Source organism: Hoplias malabaricus, chromosome 1 (assembly GCF_029633855.1).
Source record: "Hoplias malabaricus isolate fHopMal1 chromosome 1, fHopMal1.hap1, whole genome shotgun sequence".
In the NCBI taxonomy this organism is placed as follows: domain Eukaryota; kingdom Metazoa; phylum Chordata; class Actinopteri; order Characiformes; family Erythrinidae; genus Hoplias; species Hoplias malabaricus.
In genome coordinates, this window is record NC_089800.1 from 10866777 (window position 1) to 10884259 (window position 17483).

At 40.7% G+C, this 17483-nt stretch overlaps 2 protein-coding genes across 4 annotated transcripts; both read right to left on the reverse strand.

Moving 5' to 3' along the window:
- Positions 1-203: 203 nt before the first annotated feature.
- On the reverse strand, positions 204-2706 carry tmem14ca (transmembrane protein 14Ca). Of its 3 annotated transcripts, none has more exons than XM_066646726.1 (5): positions 2580-2706; positions 2102-2186; positions 1637-1738; positions 1063-1150; positions 204-412 (listed from the first exon to the last, which is right to left on the reverse strand). In XM_066646726.1, exons 2-5 carry the CDS (start codon positions 2175-2177, stop codon positions 355-357), a joined length of 324 nt encoding a protein of 107 aa, XP_066502823.1. In that variant the 5' UTR covers positions 2178-2186; positions 2580-2706; the 3' UTR covers positions 204-354. The 3 variants fall into 3 exon arrangements, with proteins under 3 accessions (XP_066502823.1, XP_066502830.1, XP_066502818.1); XM_066646733.1 differs by lacking the exon at positions 2580-2706 and adding an exon at positions 2467-2566; XM_066646721.1 differs by lacking the exon at positions 2580-2706 and adding an exon at positions 2275-2460.
- Positions 2707-3483: 777 nt separating this feature from the next.
- Positions 3484-11691, reverse strand: LOC136672001 (E3 ubiquitin/ISG15 ligase TRIM25-like). Its single transcript, XM_066647968.1, has 9 exons — positions 11577-11691; positions 10489-11201; positions 8467-8562; positions 7410-7643; positions 6217-6376; positions 5314-5358; positions 5179-5220; positions 5020-5049; positions 3484-4363 (listed from the first exon to the last, which is right to left on the reverse strand). Exons 2-9 carry the CDS (start codon positions 11074-11076, stop codon positions 3795-3797), a joined length of 1764 nt encoding a protein of 587 aa, XP_066504065.1. The 5' UTR covers positions 11077-11201; positions 11577-11691; the 3' UTR covers positions 3484-3794.
- Between the last annotated feature and the right edge of the window lie 5792 nt (positions 11692-17483).

Genomic DNA, 17483 nt, shown 5'->3' on the forward strand with positions numbered 1-17483 from the left:
CACAAGTCTCTATACTGGACTGATACTGCACCAATACCTGTTTTAACTGACACTATAGTATATGTAACCAGACTTATTGTGTTGTAGCTTAAAATCAATGAAGAGTAAGATTTTTGAAAGCGTTGTCCTGTGGGCTGAATGGGAATGCATTTGTGAACGAATATAGTACCTCTTACAGTGATGGATATAATTTCATGTATGTTTAATTTGTACAATTTTTATTAAACCTTATATCATTCATATAAACATTTTTATAAAAATGAGATTCACAGTCCTGTTTAACCATACTCAAGACAACAATTTAGAGTAGCAATAAAGAAAAGATTTTTTAGTGATTTGTGTGACACCAGTTTATCATGAATCTTGTGGCTTCTGTAGAACACCAACACCAAGCTTTGCCAACATCAGGATGCTGAAAAAAAAGAAAGCAAATAAATCAGACTAGACAAGACATTTTTGATAACTATTATATTTGATTAACATTAGCAAGCAAATGTTCAAATCTGTTACTATGCCTGATGATAATACCTCTTTTTAAAAAGTGAGAAACCTTTGCCGTTAAATCCAGCAAAGAGAAAAAAAATGCTCAGTCATTTGAGATTTCAATTGCCAATTCACGTATAGTATGTTTTGGTGCTGAGAGTCATTGTGTAATCAAAAGAAAAAAAATTAAATTTATTTATATAGCGCTTTTTACAACTGACATTGTCATTAAGCAGCTTTACATAATTAGTATCAGAACAGATCATTTAAATCAAAGCCCACTGCAATCAAGCCAAAGGCAAGTGGCAGGGAAAAACTCCCTCGAGGCTGGAGGAAGAAACCTTGGGAGGAACCAAGACTCACAAACGGGATCCATCCTCCTCTGATCAAACTACTGATAGAAATGTAAAGTATCACCAGTTAAGTGTCAATATGCTACAATGTAATAATAATAACAATAGTGACATAAATCTGGGGCCACAATAATAGTGCATCAGACTGGAAGCGGCAGTCAGAGTGTTATAATGTGTAGTATTGTAATGTGCAATATTTAGTTTGAGTGTAATGTGTGATAGGTACCTTGCTCCAGCCACTATTCCCGCTGGCATAATCTTGCGAGAGTTGTAAAATCTCTTCCCCATGAGAGCAGCCAAGGTTCCTGATGTGGCTACTCAACAAACACATAAAACCAAATGTCTGTATTAAATTTACTTTGTGTGGAAAAAAGCCTGATTAGAACTGAAGCCGTCCTTGTTAAGTTTTACATCAGAGGGTTTAGTGAGGTCAGAAATTTGTTCTGGATCACAAACACTACACCAACTGTTCTGAAAGGTAGGTGACGGTTCGCCATAGAAGAAAACAGTTCACCGTTCCACAGTCCCAATCCTCATCAAATCATGATCTCATAGTGAAATTAGACATTTCTAAAAGCCATTTAATGGCATTCTCCTCTTCTTTCTCATGCCTCTGAAACTCTGTGAATGTCTTGTTCAACACCTTTAATGTTCACCCCAATGTTAAGCTCTGGTATTCAATACGTATTATTTAAATTGAATCTAGATAAAAGCAAGAATAATCAATAGCAGTGTAGTTTGATGAATTGTAAATATGCAATGTGTGGTATAAGTTAATAAACAATTCGAAAAACGCTGACCTAATGATACCCAAATGTTTTTAGGGTCTTGTGATATCTGGTAAGCTCCAAAACCTGCCAGACCTCCAAAGAGCAGCCCAGCTGCCAAAGAAGGGACACTTCCTGCAGTTAAAACAAACAGAACAAAAACATTGCAGATTTAAAGGGGGGATTACAACAATTTCAGCTCTGATGATATGCAAACGTCTTTAAAGTGGTGTAAAATGTTTCAGATTTCTTTCTCCGTGGTGTTGGTGTTGGTGATCGAAACCTGACGTCTGAGGAATTTAATGCCTTTAATACTCAAAAAGAGGAGTCTGTATACTAGATGTTTTGGACAGTAAATAAAATGGCTATTGACCCCTTATTCCTGTACCCACTACTGAGGAAAAAAAGGATCATGATGAAAGAAAAGAGAGGCTTTTAGTAAGTTATATGGAGTGAATTAACCAATTAGTGTAATGACTGTTACTAGGCCCACTTTACCTGCTTTGACATAACCCATCACTCCTCCTGAAGCAATCAGGGCTGCGTACCCGTATCCTACCCAATCCATAGTCATGGTCAGGGCCTGGAAAAGCAAAAAGAAACATTAAACAATCAATTCGTGGATGAAATAAGGCATTATAAATGAATTCCAAACACTTTCAGTCGCAGACCTTACTGAAAAATACAGTAACTGCGGTAGAGTTCATGTCTGTCCTCGATGTGTGCCCCTCACTACTAAACACTCTTATCTTTAAACACTTGAAATATGAGCACAGGTTGTGGACAGCAACTGATAGCAACTGTGTTCAAATCTCGCCCAACAGAGGCAGCACCTCAGCTACATATTAGTCTGCTAACTCTACCTTTACCGTTGAAACTGTCCACTTATATCCTCTCCAAATCTGCTCTGAGTGCCGAATTAATAGAAACTAAGGTAGTTTAAAATTATGGGTGCAAATAAACCCAAAGTACTCACTTGTCACGGCTTTGAAAGGCAGCTTTATACAGAGAGACGTCCTTGCAAGCTACGATAAAGATACAAACCCAACGACCAATAAAATCTCGCGTACACAATGACGTATACTCACAGGTGGCTGACGGGAATTTGAGTATTCTGTGGAATTCTGTTGTATTCTGAGATATTCCTAGTTTTTCAAACTTTAATTCGTATAAAGAAATTGTCAAGATGTAATCACAGTTGTTCAGAGTGGTTTGATATGAAGTGCTTGGGGCAGAAGCATACATTTGAAGATTGGCCTATTAAAAACAAACTAAAAAACATTGTAAAAACTACAAGTGTAGCTTAACTCTGTTGTATTGTACAGTAAAAATATCTATATTATATATAGAGTTTACCTCTTTCCTTTTGTAGGAAGCGTTTAATCTTACCACTGCACTAAAGCATCACTTAGTTTGGTTAGATATCTGTGGAAATATGTATTTTCTCTTTAATGTCCTTATAGTCTCAGTTAGCTAGCGATAGGTAATTTAACCAAAGACAAATCCTGCTTTCTGAAACATTCTCCCAGTTTATATTTTTAGAACAGTGTTTACAGTTAATTTTTGTTTATTCTGTTCTGAAATTTAGCGTTCTATTAACGGTAACAAATCCGATGCTGCCCTCTAGCGGTTAGTACCGGGCAGCACTAAGCGCTCTGAAGTCAAGGCGTACTAACGCCCTTGCCTGGCGTTTAATCTGAGATATAGGGAATCGGTATAGACTTTAACACTTATCTGCAGCAGTAACTGCTACCCTGTATCTGTCTCTTTTGGACACATTGTGGACATTTAATGTCTCTATGGACTTTTAATGTAGTTGGGAAATTCTCACCTTGGACAAACAGACTCACACTTGGACGTTTAACTATTTATTTGTTTATTTCAAGTTCAAGATCCAACAACTAATGTAAGTTTGGTGTGTGATGGTATTATATGGAAAAAAAGTGAAAGTGCAGCTGAAAGAATTGAACGCCAGAGATTCTGAAGATAAAAACAGCACACATGCTAAGTAAACAGCAGTGCAGTATTCTTGTAATCAAACTATTATGGTATAAGTACAATAAACTTGGCATGAGAACTTATTATTACAATGCCACTTCAGGTTTAACATGAGTATACCTTCTATTATGCTTTACAATTCCTGATATGCAAATCAAGCCTCAAAATCAACATTTCAGGAATGAAAAGATAGTCACAGATTTATTAGTTTGATGGACATAGGTCCTACACAAGAGGTTAAATTACCATTAAAGAAATATGGATGTATACTTCTCTGCCCACCATATGGCCAGAGAGCGAACCCAGGATACAGGGGCTGGGCGAAATTACAACGGACTCTGTGGAGCAGGGTCATTGTTCCGGAGACACTGTAAAAGGACACCGTTCCTGCCCTGTGATCCAAAAAGACTCCCACTCTGGTGGTGGACTTGGGTGTTGGCATAGTGATCTTTTCACGACCGTGGCGAAATACATAACTCAGCTGGAAGCACTCAAGTCCCCAGGAGAGTCTGTCTCGTCCAAAACCCACCGCTAGGCTCTGCCCTCCTCTCTGGCCTCCCTCACACAAGCCCACTGTGCAAACTCCGCTGCCGTTCCACTCTGCCTCCCAGTAGCAGCGTCCGGTCAGGCCTTCTCTACACAGCACCTGGGGCCACTTGTTCTCTGATGAATCATTAGTGACCCAATCTACAGCCCTATTGTCAGAACAAACTCTCAGGTTTGGGTGGTTAGGTCTGGGCTCCAAAGTCAGGTAACATGAATCTGTAAAATTTGAAAATACACATCAGATGACTTTATTCTGGATGAGGTGAAAGTAACCTGGCCCAGCATCCCACAACAAACAACCATACTTCAGTACAACTCTGTTACACGAGGGTTGATCTGTAAAAATGTGCATAAAAGGTTAATCTATGGCTCCTAGGCTCCCCCTATATTGCAGTGTGTAATTCACCTTTACAGCACTGTCCTGAAATCAAGAGGGACCTTCAAAAAGTTACATAGTGCAGTTTCTGCAGTGCTGAGCCCAGAGTATTCAATTAAATGTTCCTTTTAAATGCATGTGTTTAAGGTAATTTAGTAACAAAATATGCTGAAATGTTAGAAAATTCATTCTTTTTTTTTTTTTTCGTTTTATCACACAACACAAACACTGCACATTGACAAAATAACATTTACAAAGGAATAGCACGCTGACCGGATGCTTGTTTGCATTTGTTCATTTTACTTCAGTCATTTCTGGTAAAATTAGTTTATATATGTATATAATAAAAGGTGTGCCTTGACAGCAGGCATCAGCAAAACTGGAATCTCAGTGTATGTTTCGTTGCGTTCTGAGTTTGCAAGTTCTCTTGTACATGAATGATTCTGTATAGACGTTGTGGGTGTCTGAATATGTGCATGTAAATGTAAAATCTTACAATGTAAGAAGTCTTCTCTTGTTGCTGGATCTGAAGCAAAAAAGTGTACAAATGATGTGATAAACCTTTTCATGACAATTTTAAACACTAAAATTATTAAAGTGGAAATGATCTATATACTTCTTAGATCTGTCTTAGATTCTGTATGGCATTACCAACCTGAGATGGGATTCAGTGGTGCTTTTGGCTTAGGGGTCTCTACTGTAAGCATTGAAGAGCACACAATCAGTAACGTTATTAATGTTATAGTAGAAAAATTGTTAAAAAAAACAAAAACAAAACATGAATACTTACTTCTGCTTGGCTTTTTTCGTGGGAAGATCTGGGCATCTGCCACTACTATAACAAACACAATAATACACAGACCATGGTCAATAAATGTTTAATTAATCTGTAAACTAATATAATCATCACATTAGAATGCTAATCTAAACATCTCCCTCTGAGTTCTGTCGTCATGTATATACACTCCTGCATTACTTTTTATTCCCTGGAAGTAGTGCCAATATTTTTCACTGTGATCCTATATTGTGTGTTTTCAAGATTTTGCTGATCTCAGCTTGGCTTGATGTAACACGCATTACATTATGTAGCATTACAAATCTTTGACACTACATAAGGTATTGGATGATACAAAAAACTGGTCTGATTCCATTATTATTGGTATCAGAGGCAAATGTACTACAGTGGATGTGGTCAAATAAATACAGGAGGTCCTCGGGTTACGTCAGTTACGATGTTTCGTGGTTACGACACATCTCCCATTTACTGTATAAAGCCTTGTTTCGACTTAAGTGGTTTTGTGTCGTAAATGTCGTAACGCGAACTTCGTGTTTGGTGTGTGCGGAGGAAGAATACGCGGTTACGCGGCTCGGGACCGAGGAGGATAGGTGTTAGGATAGGATACGTGCTTACAGTATGTTATTTACGTACAGTATGTACGTATGTTCCGACTTACACCAAAAATCAGTTTGCGACTCGATGTACGAACGGATCAACGTCGTAAGTCGAGGACCCCCTGTAATGGTTTTTAAGAATTTACTTTAATTTTGTATTGTATTAGATGGTTTGTGAAACTGCAATTTTATAATGACAATCAAACGTGGACCAATCATGTGCCAGTCGAGAGACAGATCGGATTGATGCCTCACTAACAACAGAGTTGTCAAACATGGATGAAGATATTTAGATTCTCACTTTCTTCAGAGATATTACTCATCTCTTTATTGCAGATGTCCTCCAGGTTCTCCTTTAGTATTGAGATGGAGTGAACGACTCTTTCAAATGTGACTTTAGGATTAGGACGAGAACAGGCAAAGGGTTTGTTTCCAGGTGGACATGTGAAGGACAGGGCATTCTACAAACACAATGGGAATATCATATCACATTCTGATATGATATATGTACACAATGTACAGGGGTTGGACAATGAAACTGAAACACCTGGTTTTAGACAACAATAATTTATTATTATGGTGTAGGGCCTACTTTTGCGGCCAATACAGCGTCAATTCATCTTGGGAATGACATATACAAGTCCTGCACAGTGGTCAGAGGAATTTGAAGCCATTCTTCTTGCAGGATAGTGGCCAGGTCTCTACGTGATGCTGGTGGAGGAAAACGTTTCCTGACTCGCTCCTCCAAAACACCCCAAAGTGGCTCCATAATATTTAGATCTGGTGACTGTGCAGGCCATGGGAGATGTTCAATTTCACTTTCATGTTCATCAAACCAATCTTTCACCAGTCTTGCTGTGTGTATTGGTGCATTGTCGTCCTGATACACGGCACCGCCTTCAGGACACAATGTTTGACCCATTGGATGCACATGGTCTTACTGGTGCAATGTGCAGTTAATGAAGATTGGCCACCAGGCTGCTCCAGTTTAGCCATGAAACCTCCCACACCAAAATGACAGCTGTTTCAGTTTCATTGTCTAACCCCTGTATATGCATTTACACATACATATGCATATCCACCTCTACCATGTCAGTGACACTGCAGCGCTAAGAACGATCTACCACACAAATCACATCTGCTCTGAGGTGGTCCTGTGTGGGGGTCTGACCACTGGAGAACAAGGTGAACACTGGCAAATAAAGCTATGTAAAGCAACAGTTGAATTACACTCTAACTATAGAACTACAAAGTGCTCTTGTATGGTCAGTGGAGTAGACAGAACACAGTATAAAAACTCATGCTGATGACAAGTGTACTACACATGCAGAATGCCAATTTCTAATGTACTGTGGACCCCCCCCCCCCCCCCCCCCCCAGCACTGAAGCCCTGTACTGATCAACAGATAATACGTGCACCATCTTGTAAGTTACATGCTTTCCCAAATTTACAGAATTCATGCACGGTTTTAAGTTATAATTATTATGACCTACCTGAAGAAAGTCAATGTTATCACCAGTCTGTAAGATCTCCTCTAGTTTACCACTCTTTTTCCTAAGATTATCTATCTCCATCTCAACCTGCTGCAGGACTCCTTCAGCTCCTCTGACCTCATTTTCCTCCTGAGCTTTCAACTGCTCTATCACCTCCACACGCATATTCTCAATGGACACAAGAAGTTGGGTGAACATATCTTCAATCTCATCACATGCTGACTGTGCAGAGCTCTGTTAGGAGAAACACACAGCTAAGTTCCACTTAAAAGAACACTTACCACGAGGATTTCATAACACAAAAATAAGGGTTACAAGGTCTGTTAATAAGTCTAATATTTGTAGATTTATCACACAAGGTTTTTGTTATTCATGTCTACAGCCACACAGCTCTTCAAAACAAACTGTATTTTTATACTTTATTTCATGTAAAAACAATACACAGTGTGATTTCTTCAGAAATGTTTTACCTCTTCAAAAATAGAAGACAACTAGTAAAAACACACAACACAGCTTTTAATATATTTGTATTGTTTAATTGAAAAACGTATCCCAGTTAAATTGTCAAGGCTCTGACATTGAAAACCAGAGACACGCTGTGTCAAGACCCAATTTTCAAAAGCTCTCTGATGTAGCTGAATTATAGAAGAGTGGGGCAAAGTTCCTCCAGTTGAGGTTACTTATAATTTCAAACATTAGGAAATATGCACAAAGGCTTTGTCATTCTGCCGTTAGGAACATCATACATGTTGTTTCTTGACTAAAAGCTGCATATAATTACCAATTATATCTGAATACCCAAAGAATAGACAGTGAAGGGTAGGTCCCTGGGTATCATTCTCACAGATAAAATACCTAGTCAAGAGGCATGGGGTGACAAACTACACTTCTCCACATGACCACAGTGTTACTTTCACAAACTTTAAACTATTTTCAGCGTACACTGAAAACAGTGACAGGAACAAAAGCAGTCATTTGAGAAAGTGTTGGGGACCTGCCTTCAGAGCCCCAAGCATAAATAACACCTGTAGGCCTCGCATATCAAGCTCAAGCTTACCTTAATATTTTTTATTGCTTTTGTCAAACACTGATGCAGTTTTTCCTCCTGCTGGATCCTCTCGTTCATCATTTTGTTCCAATTCATTAGTAGCTCCTTAAAAAAAGAGTATTATTATTGAAATTAAAACAATTCATTTAAAAAACAATCAAAATCAAAAACAACCTTTGACACTCCACGTCTCTGTAAATAACATTTTGGAAGAATAGAAATAAAAGGAAAATGTCATTAAGAAAAGAAAAAAATAGAAATGTAAACTTTCACAAAGCGTACACAGTGATTTTAAAATCAGAGTAAAATTGTTAAAATAGCACTTGCTTAAATGTACTTTAGACAAAAGAATATTTGTGGTTGTAATATATATTTTGATGAATGAGTTTAAGAAAACTGCACACATTAACTAGGCCTTGCCTGACTCACATATCTGTCGATATTCTGAATTAATGATCTACTTAAAAAAATAAGAACATTCATTTGTTATCTGTAAGCGCTTATCCAGTTCAGGGTCGCTGTGGGTCCAGAGTCTACCTGGAATCATTGGGCGCAAGGCGGGAAAACACCCTGGAGGGGGCGCCAGTCCTTCACAGGGCAACACACATTCACTCACACCTACGGACACTTTTGAGTTGCCAATCCAATCCTCCTACCACTTTGGACTGTGGGAGGAAACCAGAGCATCTGGAGGAAACCCACACAGACACAGGGAGAACAGACAGTCACCCTGAGTAGGACTCGAACCCACAACCTCCAGGTCCCTAGAGCTGTGTGACTGCGACACTACCTGCTGCGCCACCGGGCCACCCAAAATAAGAACATGAAAAAGTCATTAGAAGACTCTCATTGTGTGCAGATATTAGATGCTAAGGAGGATGTGTCATGTTTTAAAAGAGGTCATTCAGCAATAATCTATACAAGAAAATGGGCATTCATTTTTGCACACAGGCCTGCTGAGGAGATCTCCTTCATTAAAAAAATTAAAAGTTGGAGAACCACACAATGCAGTCTATCCAATATCTTTGAGATGAACAAAAGTGGAATTTGTAATCCAAAACTAATGACCCAACATCATTACCAGGCCTTACTGATGTTTATGAGGCTGAAGGCAGTCAAACCCTCACAGAACTTTTGCAGCAACAGAAGATAGGTTTCTATAACCTTTTCTTCTATTCAGCAATAGCAGAAAAGGTTACAGAAAATTAATATCACACTCTTCTCAAGCATTACACTATATGAAGGTGAATATAAAATGTCTAAAATTAGTATTCATCAAAGGCTCAGTCTTTGCAAGCAAACATAGGTCGTTACCCATCTCTTTGTCAAACGTCATGAGAAAATTGTCAAAGAGTTCACAAAGAACATTTTTCAATGCAAGATTGCAAAGAATATCGTGTATTTTATCATCGAGCATACTTAATATTGTTAGATGATTCAAGTACTATGGAGAAATACAAGTAGGGTAAGGCAATGATGAGTGTGTTACTGGTAAACAATCCTAAGACTCCGGACAGTGGGTCCGGAGACTACCTGGAATCACTGGGCGCAAGGCGGGACACACCCTGGAGGGGGGCCAGTCCATCCCAGGGCACAAGGGCAAAAACAGACATGCTGTGTTTCCGAAAACCTGTTTTCTTTTGTCCGCACGATGACAACCACATTTTCATAAATATCCACTTTTTTTCTCAAACGTTTTCATGGACCTAAAACACTGTTCTCATGTGAACGGGAGGAACCCTGTACTTAAATACAGACATGTCTGTGTGGACAGGGCCTAAATGTGTTTACTTACTAAATGCAGTGAAGTTGTTTTGTGAAACCATTTGAATGTCTTTTATGCATTTGTCAGATAAATAAATAAAGCGTTGAGGGGAAGAACAAACCAGAGATTCTTGTTTTTATTGCGTTTTACAATAGATCCTAACTTTTCTGGAGAGTTTGTATATACACTCAACTTACTGTTTGAAATGTAGTTCTTCTGAAATCATTTTTTTTTTTACATTTTCTCAACATACAACCCAAACGTACCACTTTTTCAGCTCGGGCAGTTTCAGCTGGAACTGTGTCATGGTTCTTGTGTTCGTCCAAAGTGCAGAGGCAACACAGACACTTCTGATCTGAGCGGCAGAAAAACTCGTAAAGTCGGTCATGGCGAGGACAGATACGGTCCTGGAGTCTCCGGAGGACAGGGACCAGTTTGTGTTTCCTGAAAGCAGGGGACTCGAAGTGGGGCTGGATGTGAAGGGAGCAGTAAGAGACCAGACATATGAGACAGGAGCTGACGGCAGATTGTTTTTCACCGCTGCACACGTCGCAGAAAACCCCCTCGGAGCCGGAACCAGAGAAAGTTCGGGATTTGTCATGGAGGGTTTCTCTGAATTTCTCCACCAGATCCGCCAGGACGGTGTTCCTGTTGAGCTCGGGCCTAACGGCGAAGCTGCGTCTACACTGTGGACAGAAACAGCCCCCTTGGCCTCCTCCCTGGTCCCAGTATTCCTTGATACACTCCAGACAGTAGCTGTGTCCACAGGGCACAGTCACCGGGTCCGTCAGCAGCTCCAGACAAACGGAGCAACACAACTGCTGTTCGTCCACAGAGATATTAGCCTCCGCCATTTTTACACAGCTCAGTGTTTACATACAACTCACTTTCACTTTTACTTCTCTGAAAATACGACTCTGACGCTGCTGTTTACAGTCAAAACACTCTCCCTCTGTAGTACGGAGCCCGGTATGGGTCACTAACGACAAAAAAAAAAAAGAGGAAACTCTGTACGCACAGTTGTACCTTTAATCTTTACCCTTACTCAGTTTGTAAGCTCTACCCATGTATTATATATACTCTTTATTAAACATGTATTTAATTATTACAGGTTACATTTACATAACCATTTATTGAGACTTATTACTGTTTTAAGTCGCATTAATTACATACCCATATTGTAAAGTGTTACTGTGTATTTCTCTATATTTCCTTTATGTGTGAGGCAAAAACCATCAGAACCACTACACAGAGTTTCACAGTGGAATGATGTAATTACCCCAACTTCCGGCCACTTTAATTACAATATTGGAAATCTTAGCTAACTGTAAATAATTAGAAGTACTTTACTCACTCAAATAAACATATTTCAGTAATCAAATATGTGTAGATTAATGTCCAAGACTTGCTTGACTTTGAAAGGAAATCTGTTTTTAGATAAAAACGCTTTTGTTTAAGTAGGTGCCAATGCTGCTAAGCGCCCCCTAACTTCGGCCACCTCCGCTGCTTGTGACAGTCAAACGAGACCGTTACTACCACATTCAGTGGTTTTGAGAGGTTCACAATGAGATTACGTTTGTCCTGTGTTGGTATCCGTACTCTACGCGTAAGGATTATAATGGCGGTAGATTTCCCCTCAGAGAAAAGGAAGCTAACCGCTAAGCTATCTTTTACACTGAGGTAAATATCTGTCACGAAATGGAAATGTGTTGTGTTCTACATGCAGTTTTGCACACAAAGAATTACAACACTGTTAGAGATACTTAAATATTGTTTAGATATGTTATTTATTGCAAGACTGATGTTTAATCAACATGTCGAAATGTTGCTGTACTCTTTGCCTGTGCCAGACACTCTGTTCTTCCGTGGTTAATCCCTAAAAGGGAGTGCAAATCTTAAAACTCATTCTGCATCATCTCTTCTGTCCACTAGGTGGAGGCAAAACACAGTTAAAAAGATTCAGCTTCTGCTTTCGCTGAGTCAGTGTGGTTAAAACTCCGGCCAATCCTATCTTTCGGACTGAACGAAATGATTGAATGGCTTTCCTGCCTGTCTACTACATTCACCGGGCTTCCCATAAACTCGTGTTGCATTCAGGCATGGAGTCTAACACCTGGAGTGAGAGACGGGTGCAGACGCAATGGCTAAACAAAGAAAATACGGTCAGAGATAGTGAGAGATGGAGCCACAGGGCAAACCAGAGGGGAACATCAGTATAGCTATTGGGTGTTTTATTACATGTGATTTAGACATGAGGTAGGTGAGGCCGGTGGATGGTGTTTTAAGAAGGTGCCGCAGTTATCAAAGCAGATTCCTGTATTTTAGAGGAGTGGCATTGGAATGACAGCTGAATGTAGGGTGTGGGATATTTTCATTTTAAATTTTTTTAAATATCTGAGATAAGGCTGAGTATAAGTAAGATTCCTTAAGTCCCGTAGGCCGTAAGAGAAATCAGGTAGTTCATTGTTTGCCAATGGGTTTGAAATGAATTGTGAGTAAAATCATTCCTCTAGGACTTCTTCAACCCCACGTTTTGAACCTTACTGTTAAAGTCAGAGTATGGAAACTGATTATAGTGCTTTTTACTGAAAGTGCAGCTGTGAAAGTGCAACAACTAAAATAAATGTTGAAACACACACACACACTTCATCTAAATGGCTTAGAAATGAAGAAAGATGGGTTTTAACTTTAACTTGGTCGTGCTACAAAATGTTCAGAATTTTACACTGAAATCCTATAATTATTTCTGTCAAACACTTTATTCCATTTTTCATAATATGCATTGTTTTGGTTGCTAAATCATCATGAATATTTTGAGCGGTAGGCCTTCTGGCTTTATAGAGGCTGTAGCCTTGAAAAGGCCTCTGCACCTGGGAACAGAGTAATGATTCGTACGCACACACACACACCATCTCTGACCACAGTACTCACATTACCCAGTGGGTATAATTATTTTGCATCGGATGGCAACCCCCTCCAAAACCCACCCCCACCCTCCACCTTCTCGCTCTTGTTTACCAGTTCTCTGTGTTTTTCCTGCTGCTCTGTCTGGGTCGTGCTCCAGTGGCCTGAGAGTCAGCCGTAGGGACTCAGTGGGTTTATCTCTCAGAGCTGAATGCCACTGATGGTGGCGTGGAACAGGTGGAGGATTACTCATGACCAGCAGCCCCTGGAAACTGTTCTCCACCTGGAGCAAAGAAACCTGCCTCAACCCTGGACCTGTCTCTCTCCAGCTCTGTGTGTTTCTGTCTCAGTGGCTTATCCTGGGATTTTTCATATAAATTGTTTGTGTTTTTTTTCTCCTTTTCTAGTTTATCTACAGCCTCTATGCTTAACTCGTTCTCTCCTTTCTCTAACACCACCTCTACTTCCTTTTCTCTTATAAACACCCTGTTTCTTATTCTAGGCCTTTACCACTATGTCTCTCTGTCTGTGTCCCTCCCTCTCCTCGCTTTCCTCCATCAGACCAGAGCTCTGTCCTTCAGCTGCAATCAGGTCACTAATCCCAGAGCCACTTTTACCCCCATGAGTGTCCAAGAGAGATAGAGAGAGTCAGGGAGAGGAGACAAAGAATGAAAGGCAGAGTGAGTGTGAGAGAGAGAAGTAGTCAGAGTGTATACCTCTATGGCCAGAGCCGTACCTTGTCACACTGCTCTGGAGTTTTTCTATGTTTGTTCTCTGAGGGGTCTGTGTGTGTGTGTGTTCAGGGGAAGGGATGGGGGGTGGTCTCCTGTCTGAAAATCAACATATGCACTCATCATCATGTGCTTTTCTGGAAGAAGCCTGCCGACCTTGTCAAGCACGTCTCGCGATGCTAAACTGCAAAAGCTCCTTGAGGTGAAATCCTCCTGTCGCTAGCGATTAGCGTTCTCAGCAGGCCCCCAGACTTGCACACAGGGCCTGAGTGTGCGTCTGTGTGTGTGTATTTCCTTCTGTATGTGTGTGGGTGGTCTGTCGTTGCTTCTCCCACTGGTTTTTTGGGTCCTGCGGCCCACAAGCATTGGTGTGTAAGTCAAACTGCCGGCAACAGGCGGACCTCATCAGAATGACAGGCTTCTAGTGTGTGTGTGTGTGAGTGTTCTACAAGACCCCTGGCACATCCCAAACCCAACCACGCCCCATCCTCCCCTCCAAATGTCCAAAGGAGTGGTGCGTGCTCCTCTGTCGTTTGTGGGAAGTTTTTGTCATGGGAGCCATGTTTCTTTTTTTTCCTTGTTCCTTTCCCTGCACGGGATGGCGGGAGGCCCCCGCAGGGGTGTGTGTGTGTGTGTGAGTGTCTTTGTATATATGTGTGTGTGTGTGCACGCGCATGTGTTTTTGTGTGTTGGGAATGGTGCCATGCTGGATTAGGAACTCGGTGGCTGCATTTGATGGCAGACCTGGACGGACAAGCCCTGCCAGGCACAAACTGCTCAGCCCCATGATGTCAGAAGGATGGGGGGAAAAAAAAAAAATAAAAATTAGCCAGCGCTGGAGCACAGAGACAGATGACACCCAGCAGGAAGCTCCAGCCAAATCTGTAAGCAGCCACGATCCAGCTGACTTGCCCTAGGGTACCTGTCTCCGTGAGGAGGAATCCACAGCACACCGTGAGCTGTCAAATTAGCTCACAGCTCCGGAAAGGCTGAGGAGATGTGGCCCCCATGTCGTGAACAGGAGACGATTATAAAATGTTATTAATTTACTGTTGCTTCCTGTCCTGTTTATTATATATATATATATATATATATATATATATATATATATATATATATATATATATATACACACACACAAACACACACAGATCAGCCATAACATTTTAAGACACATTCTCAGTTTTAGTGTGTGTTGTGCTGGTATGAGAGGATCAGACACAGCAGCACTCCTGGAGTTTTTAAAGCCTTCAGTGTCACTACTGGACTATGAATCGTCCACCGACCAGAAATATCCAACCAACAGTGTCCTGTGTCACTGATGAAGGGCTAGAAGAAAACCAACACAAACAGATGAGCTACTGACTCTGAATTTACATTAAGGTAGGAGTGTCTAACAGAGTGGACAGTGAGTGGACACAATGTTTAAAACCTCCAGCAGCACTGCTGTGTCTGATCCACTCTGACCAGCACAACACACATTAACACATCACCACCGTCAGTGTCACTGCAGCGCTGAGAATGACCCACCACCCAAAGCATACCTGGGGGGGGGCTATAGTCTGTATTTATAAAACCCCAGGGTTCCTGTGTGGTCAAATTAACCAGTGTTAAATTAACACTGAGAATGCTGACGTGTGTTACATTTTTTACACGTACATTGTTGATTTAACACTAATAGTGTTGACTTAACACTGGTGAATTTGCTGTCTAGAATGGGTGTATATATCCACTTACCATATGTGTAATCTGTAGTTCTGTAGACAGCAGTCCATCTTTTACTCTGCTTACTTTAACCCACACTTTTGTTTTTCAATGCTCAGGACACAGACTGGACCACCACAGAGCAGGTATGACTTTGGGTGTTGGATCTTTCTCAGCAGTGCTGTGACACCAAAGTGGTGGTGGCATGTTAGTGTGCGTTGCAATGGCATGAGAGGATCAGACACAGCAGCGATGCTGGAGTTTTTAAACAGTGTCCACTCACTGTGCACTCTGTTAGAGAAACCTACCTTGTCAGTTGACCTTGTAGATTTAAAGTCAGAGACATTAGCTCGTCTGTTGTTGCACATTTGTGTTAGTCATCCTCTAGTCTTTCATCAGTACTCACTTGACACGTTTGACTGGATAATTTTAATTGACACACTATTCTCAGTCCAGCAGTGACACTGGTGTGTTAGAAAACTCCAGCACTTCTGTATCTAACACAATCACACTGAAGTGGTGGAACAACATACTGGCATGTTGCCATAGATATTTAGGTAAAACGTGTAACACAACAGAAGTTTGCAGACATGTTTAGACGTGTGCTTGCATTTGTTTCACACTTTAATATATGAAAACACAACATAAGTTTGCACAGCAATCCAGCTGAGAAAATGGGACAGCCACCCATGCCATGTGCACTACCATCACGGATACTGGCTTTAGAACTGTGTGCTTATAATAAGCTGGATGTTCCCTCTTCTCTTCAGCCTGAACAACAGGACCTTTAGGATTTCCTAAAAGAACCCCACATTTTGATTTGTCAGACCACAGGACACTTGACCACTTTGCCCCAGTCCATTTTAAACGATCTTGGGCGCAGTAAAAGCAGTGGCATTTCTAGGCCATTTTCGTATATGGTTTGTTCTTTGCATTGATAGAATTAAATTTGTGGATGCAGTGAAAAACTGTTTACAGGCAATGTTTTTAAAAAATGTGTTTCTGAGTCTCTGAAGTAATTTCAGTTACAGAAACATGTCATGGGCCTTGTACCTTGATCTGTTCTATCTGAAACTTAATGGTATCTGAAAAATCCCCGTTTCTTTGCTATTTTACATTGAGAAACGTGATTCTTGAACTGCTGTATTATTTGCCTGTGCAGTCCTTCACAGAATGGTGAACCACTCCCTGTCTTTACTTCTGAAAAACATAGCCTTCCTGAGATGCTCTTTTTAAACCCAGTTATGTCACTGAAATATTTCCGTAAAACAAATCCTCTGACGTCATAAATATAATTACAAAAACATTTTCTATATAGACCACATGACTGTAAAAACAGATATAGAGGCAGGTAGAGGCAGATATTTCAGATGGAGCCCTGGTGTTTGGGTAAACACAGTGCCAGTGGTTTTAAAAGAAGGGGGAGGGATATTTTGGTTGGCTGTTTTTCAGAAACTATGGGTTTCTTACTTATCCCTGATCAGTGTATATACTGGTCTCAGGTACACCATTTAGAGCAAAAAGGACAAATAGGCAGGACATGCATTTTACATACAATATACAATCCCACACATAGTCATGCACCAGAACAAACAACAGCTTCCCAGCTTCCTCCTAAACGGCATGAAGTGAACTCCATGGCCAGTTGTGTTTGCGACTCATCAGACCCTCAGTAGAGAGAAAGCAAGAGGATACTCAGACCAGGTTGTTTCCTGAGGGACTTGCTGTAGCTGAGAGAGATGTGTAATATCATGGATGGAGGGAATGCCATTCTACTTTCTCTTTCCTCTTCTTATCACTTCTCCACTCTCCCCCTCTCTCCTCCTGTCTCTCCACTCCTGTCCCTGTAGGTCATTTACTGCTGTTCTCAACTCAGCCTCAGAGGATAGTCTTTATGAAGAGGAGGAAAAAAAGGGCAACAT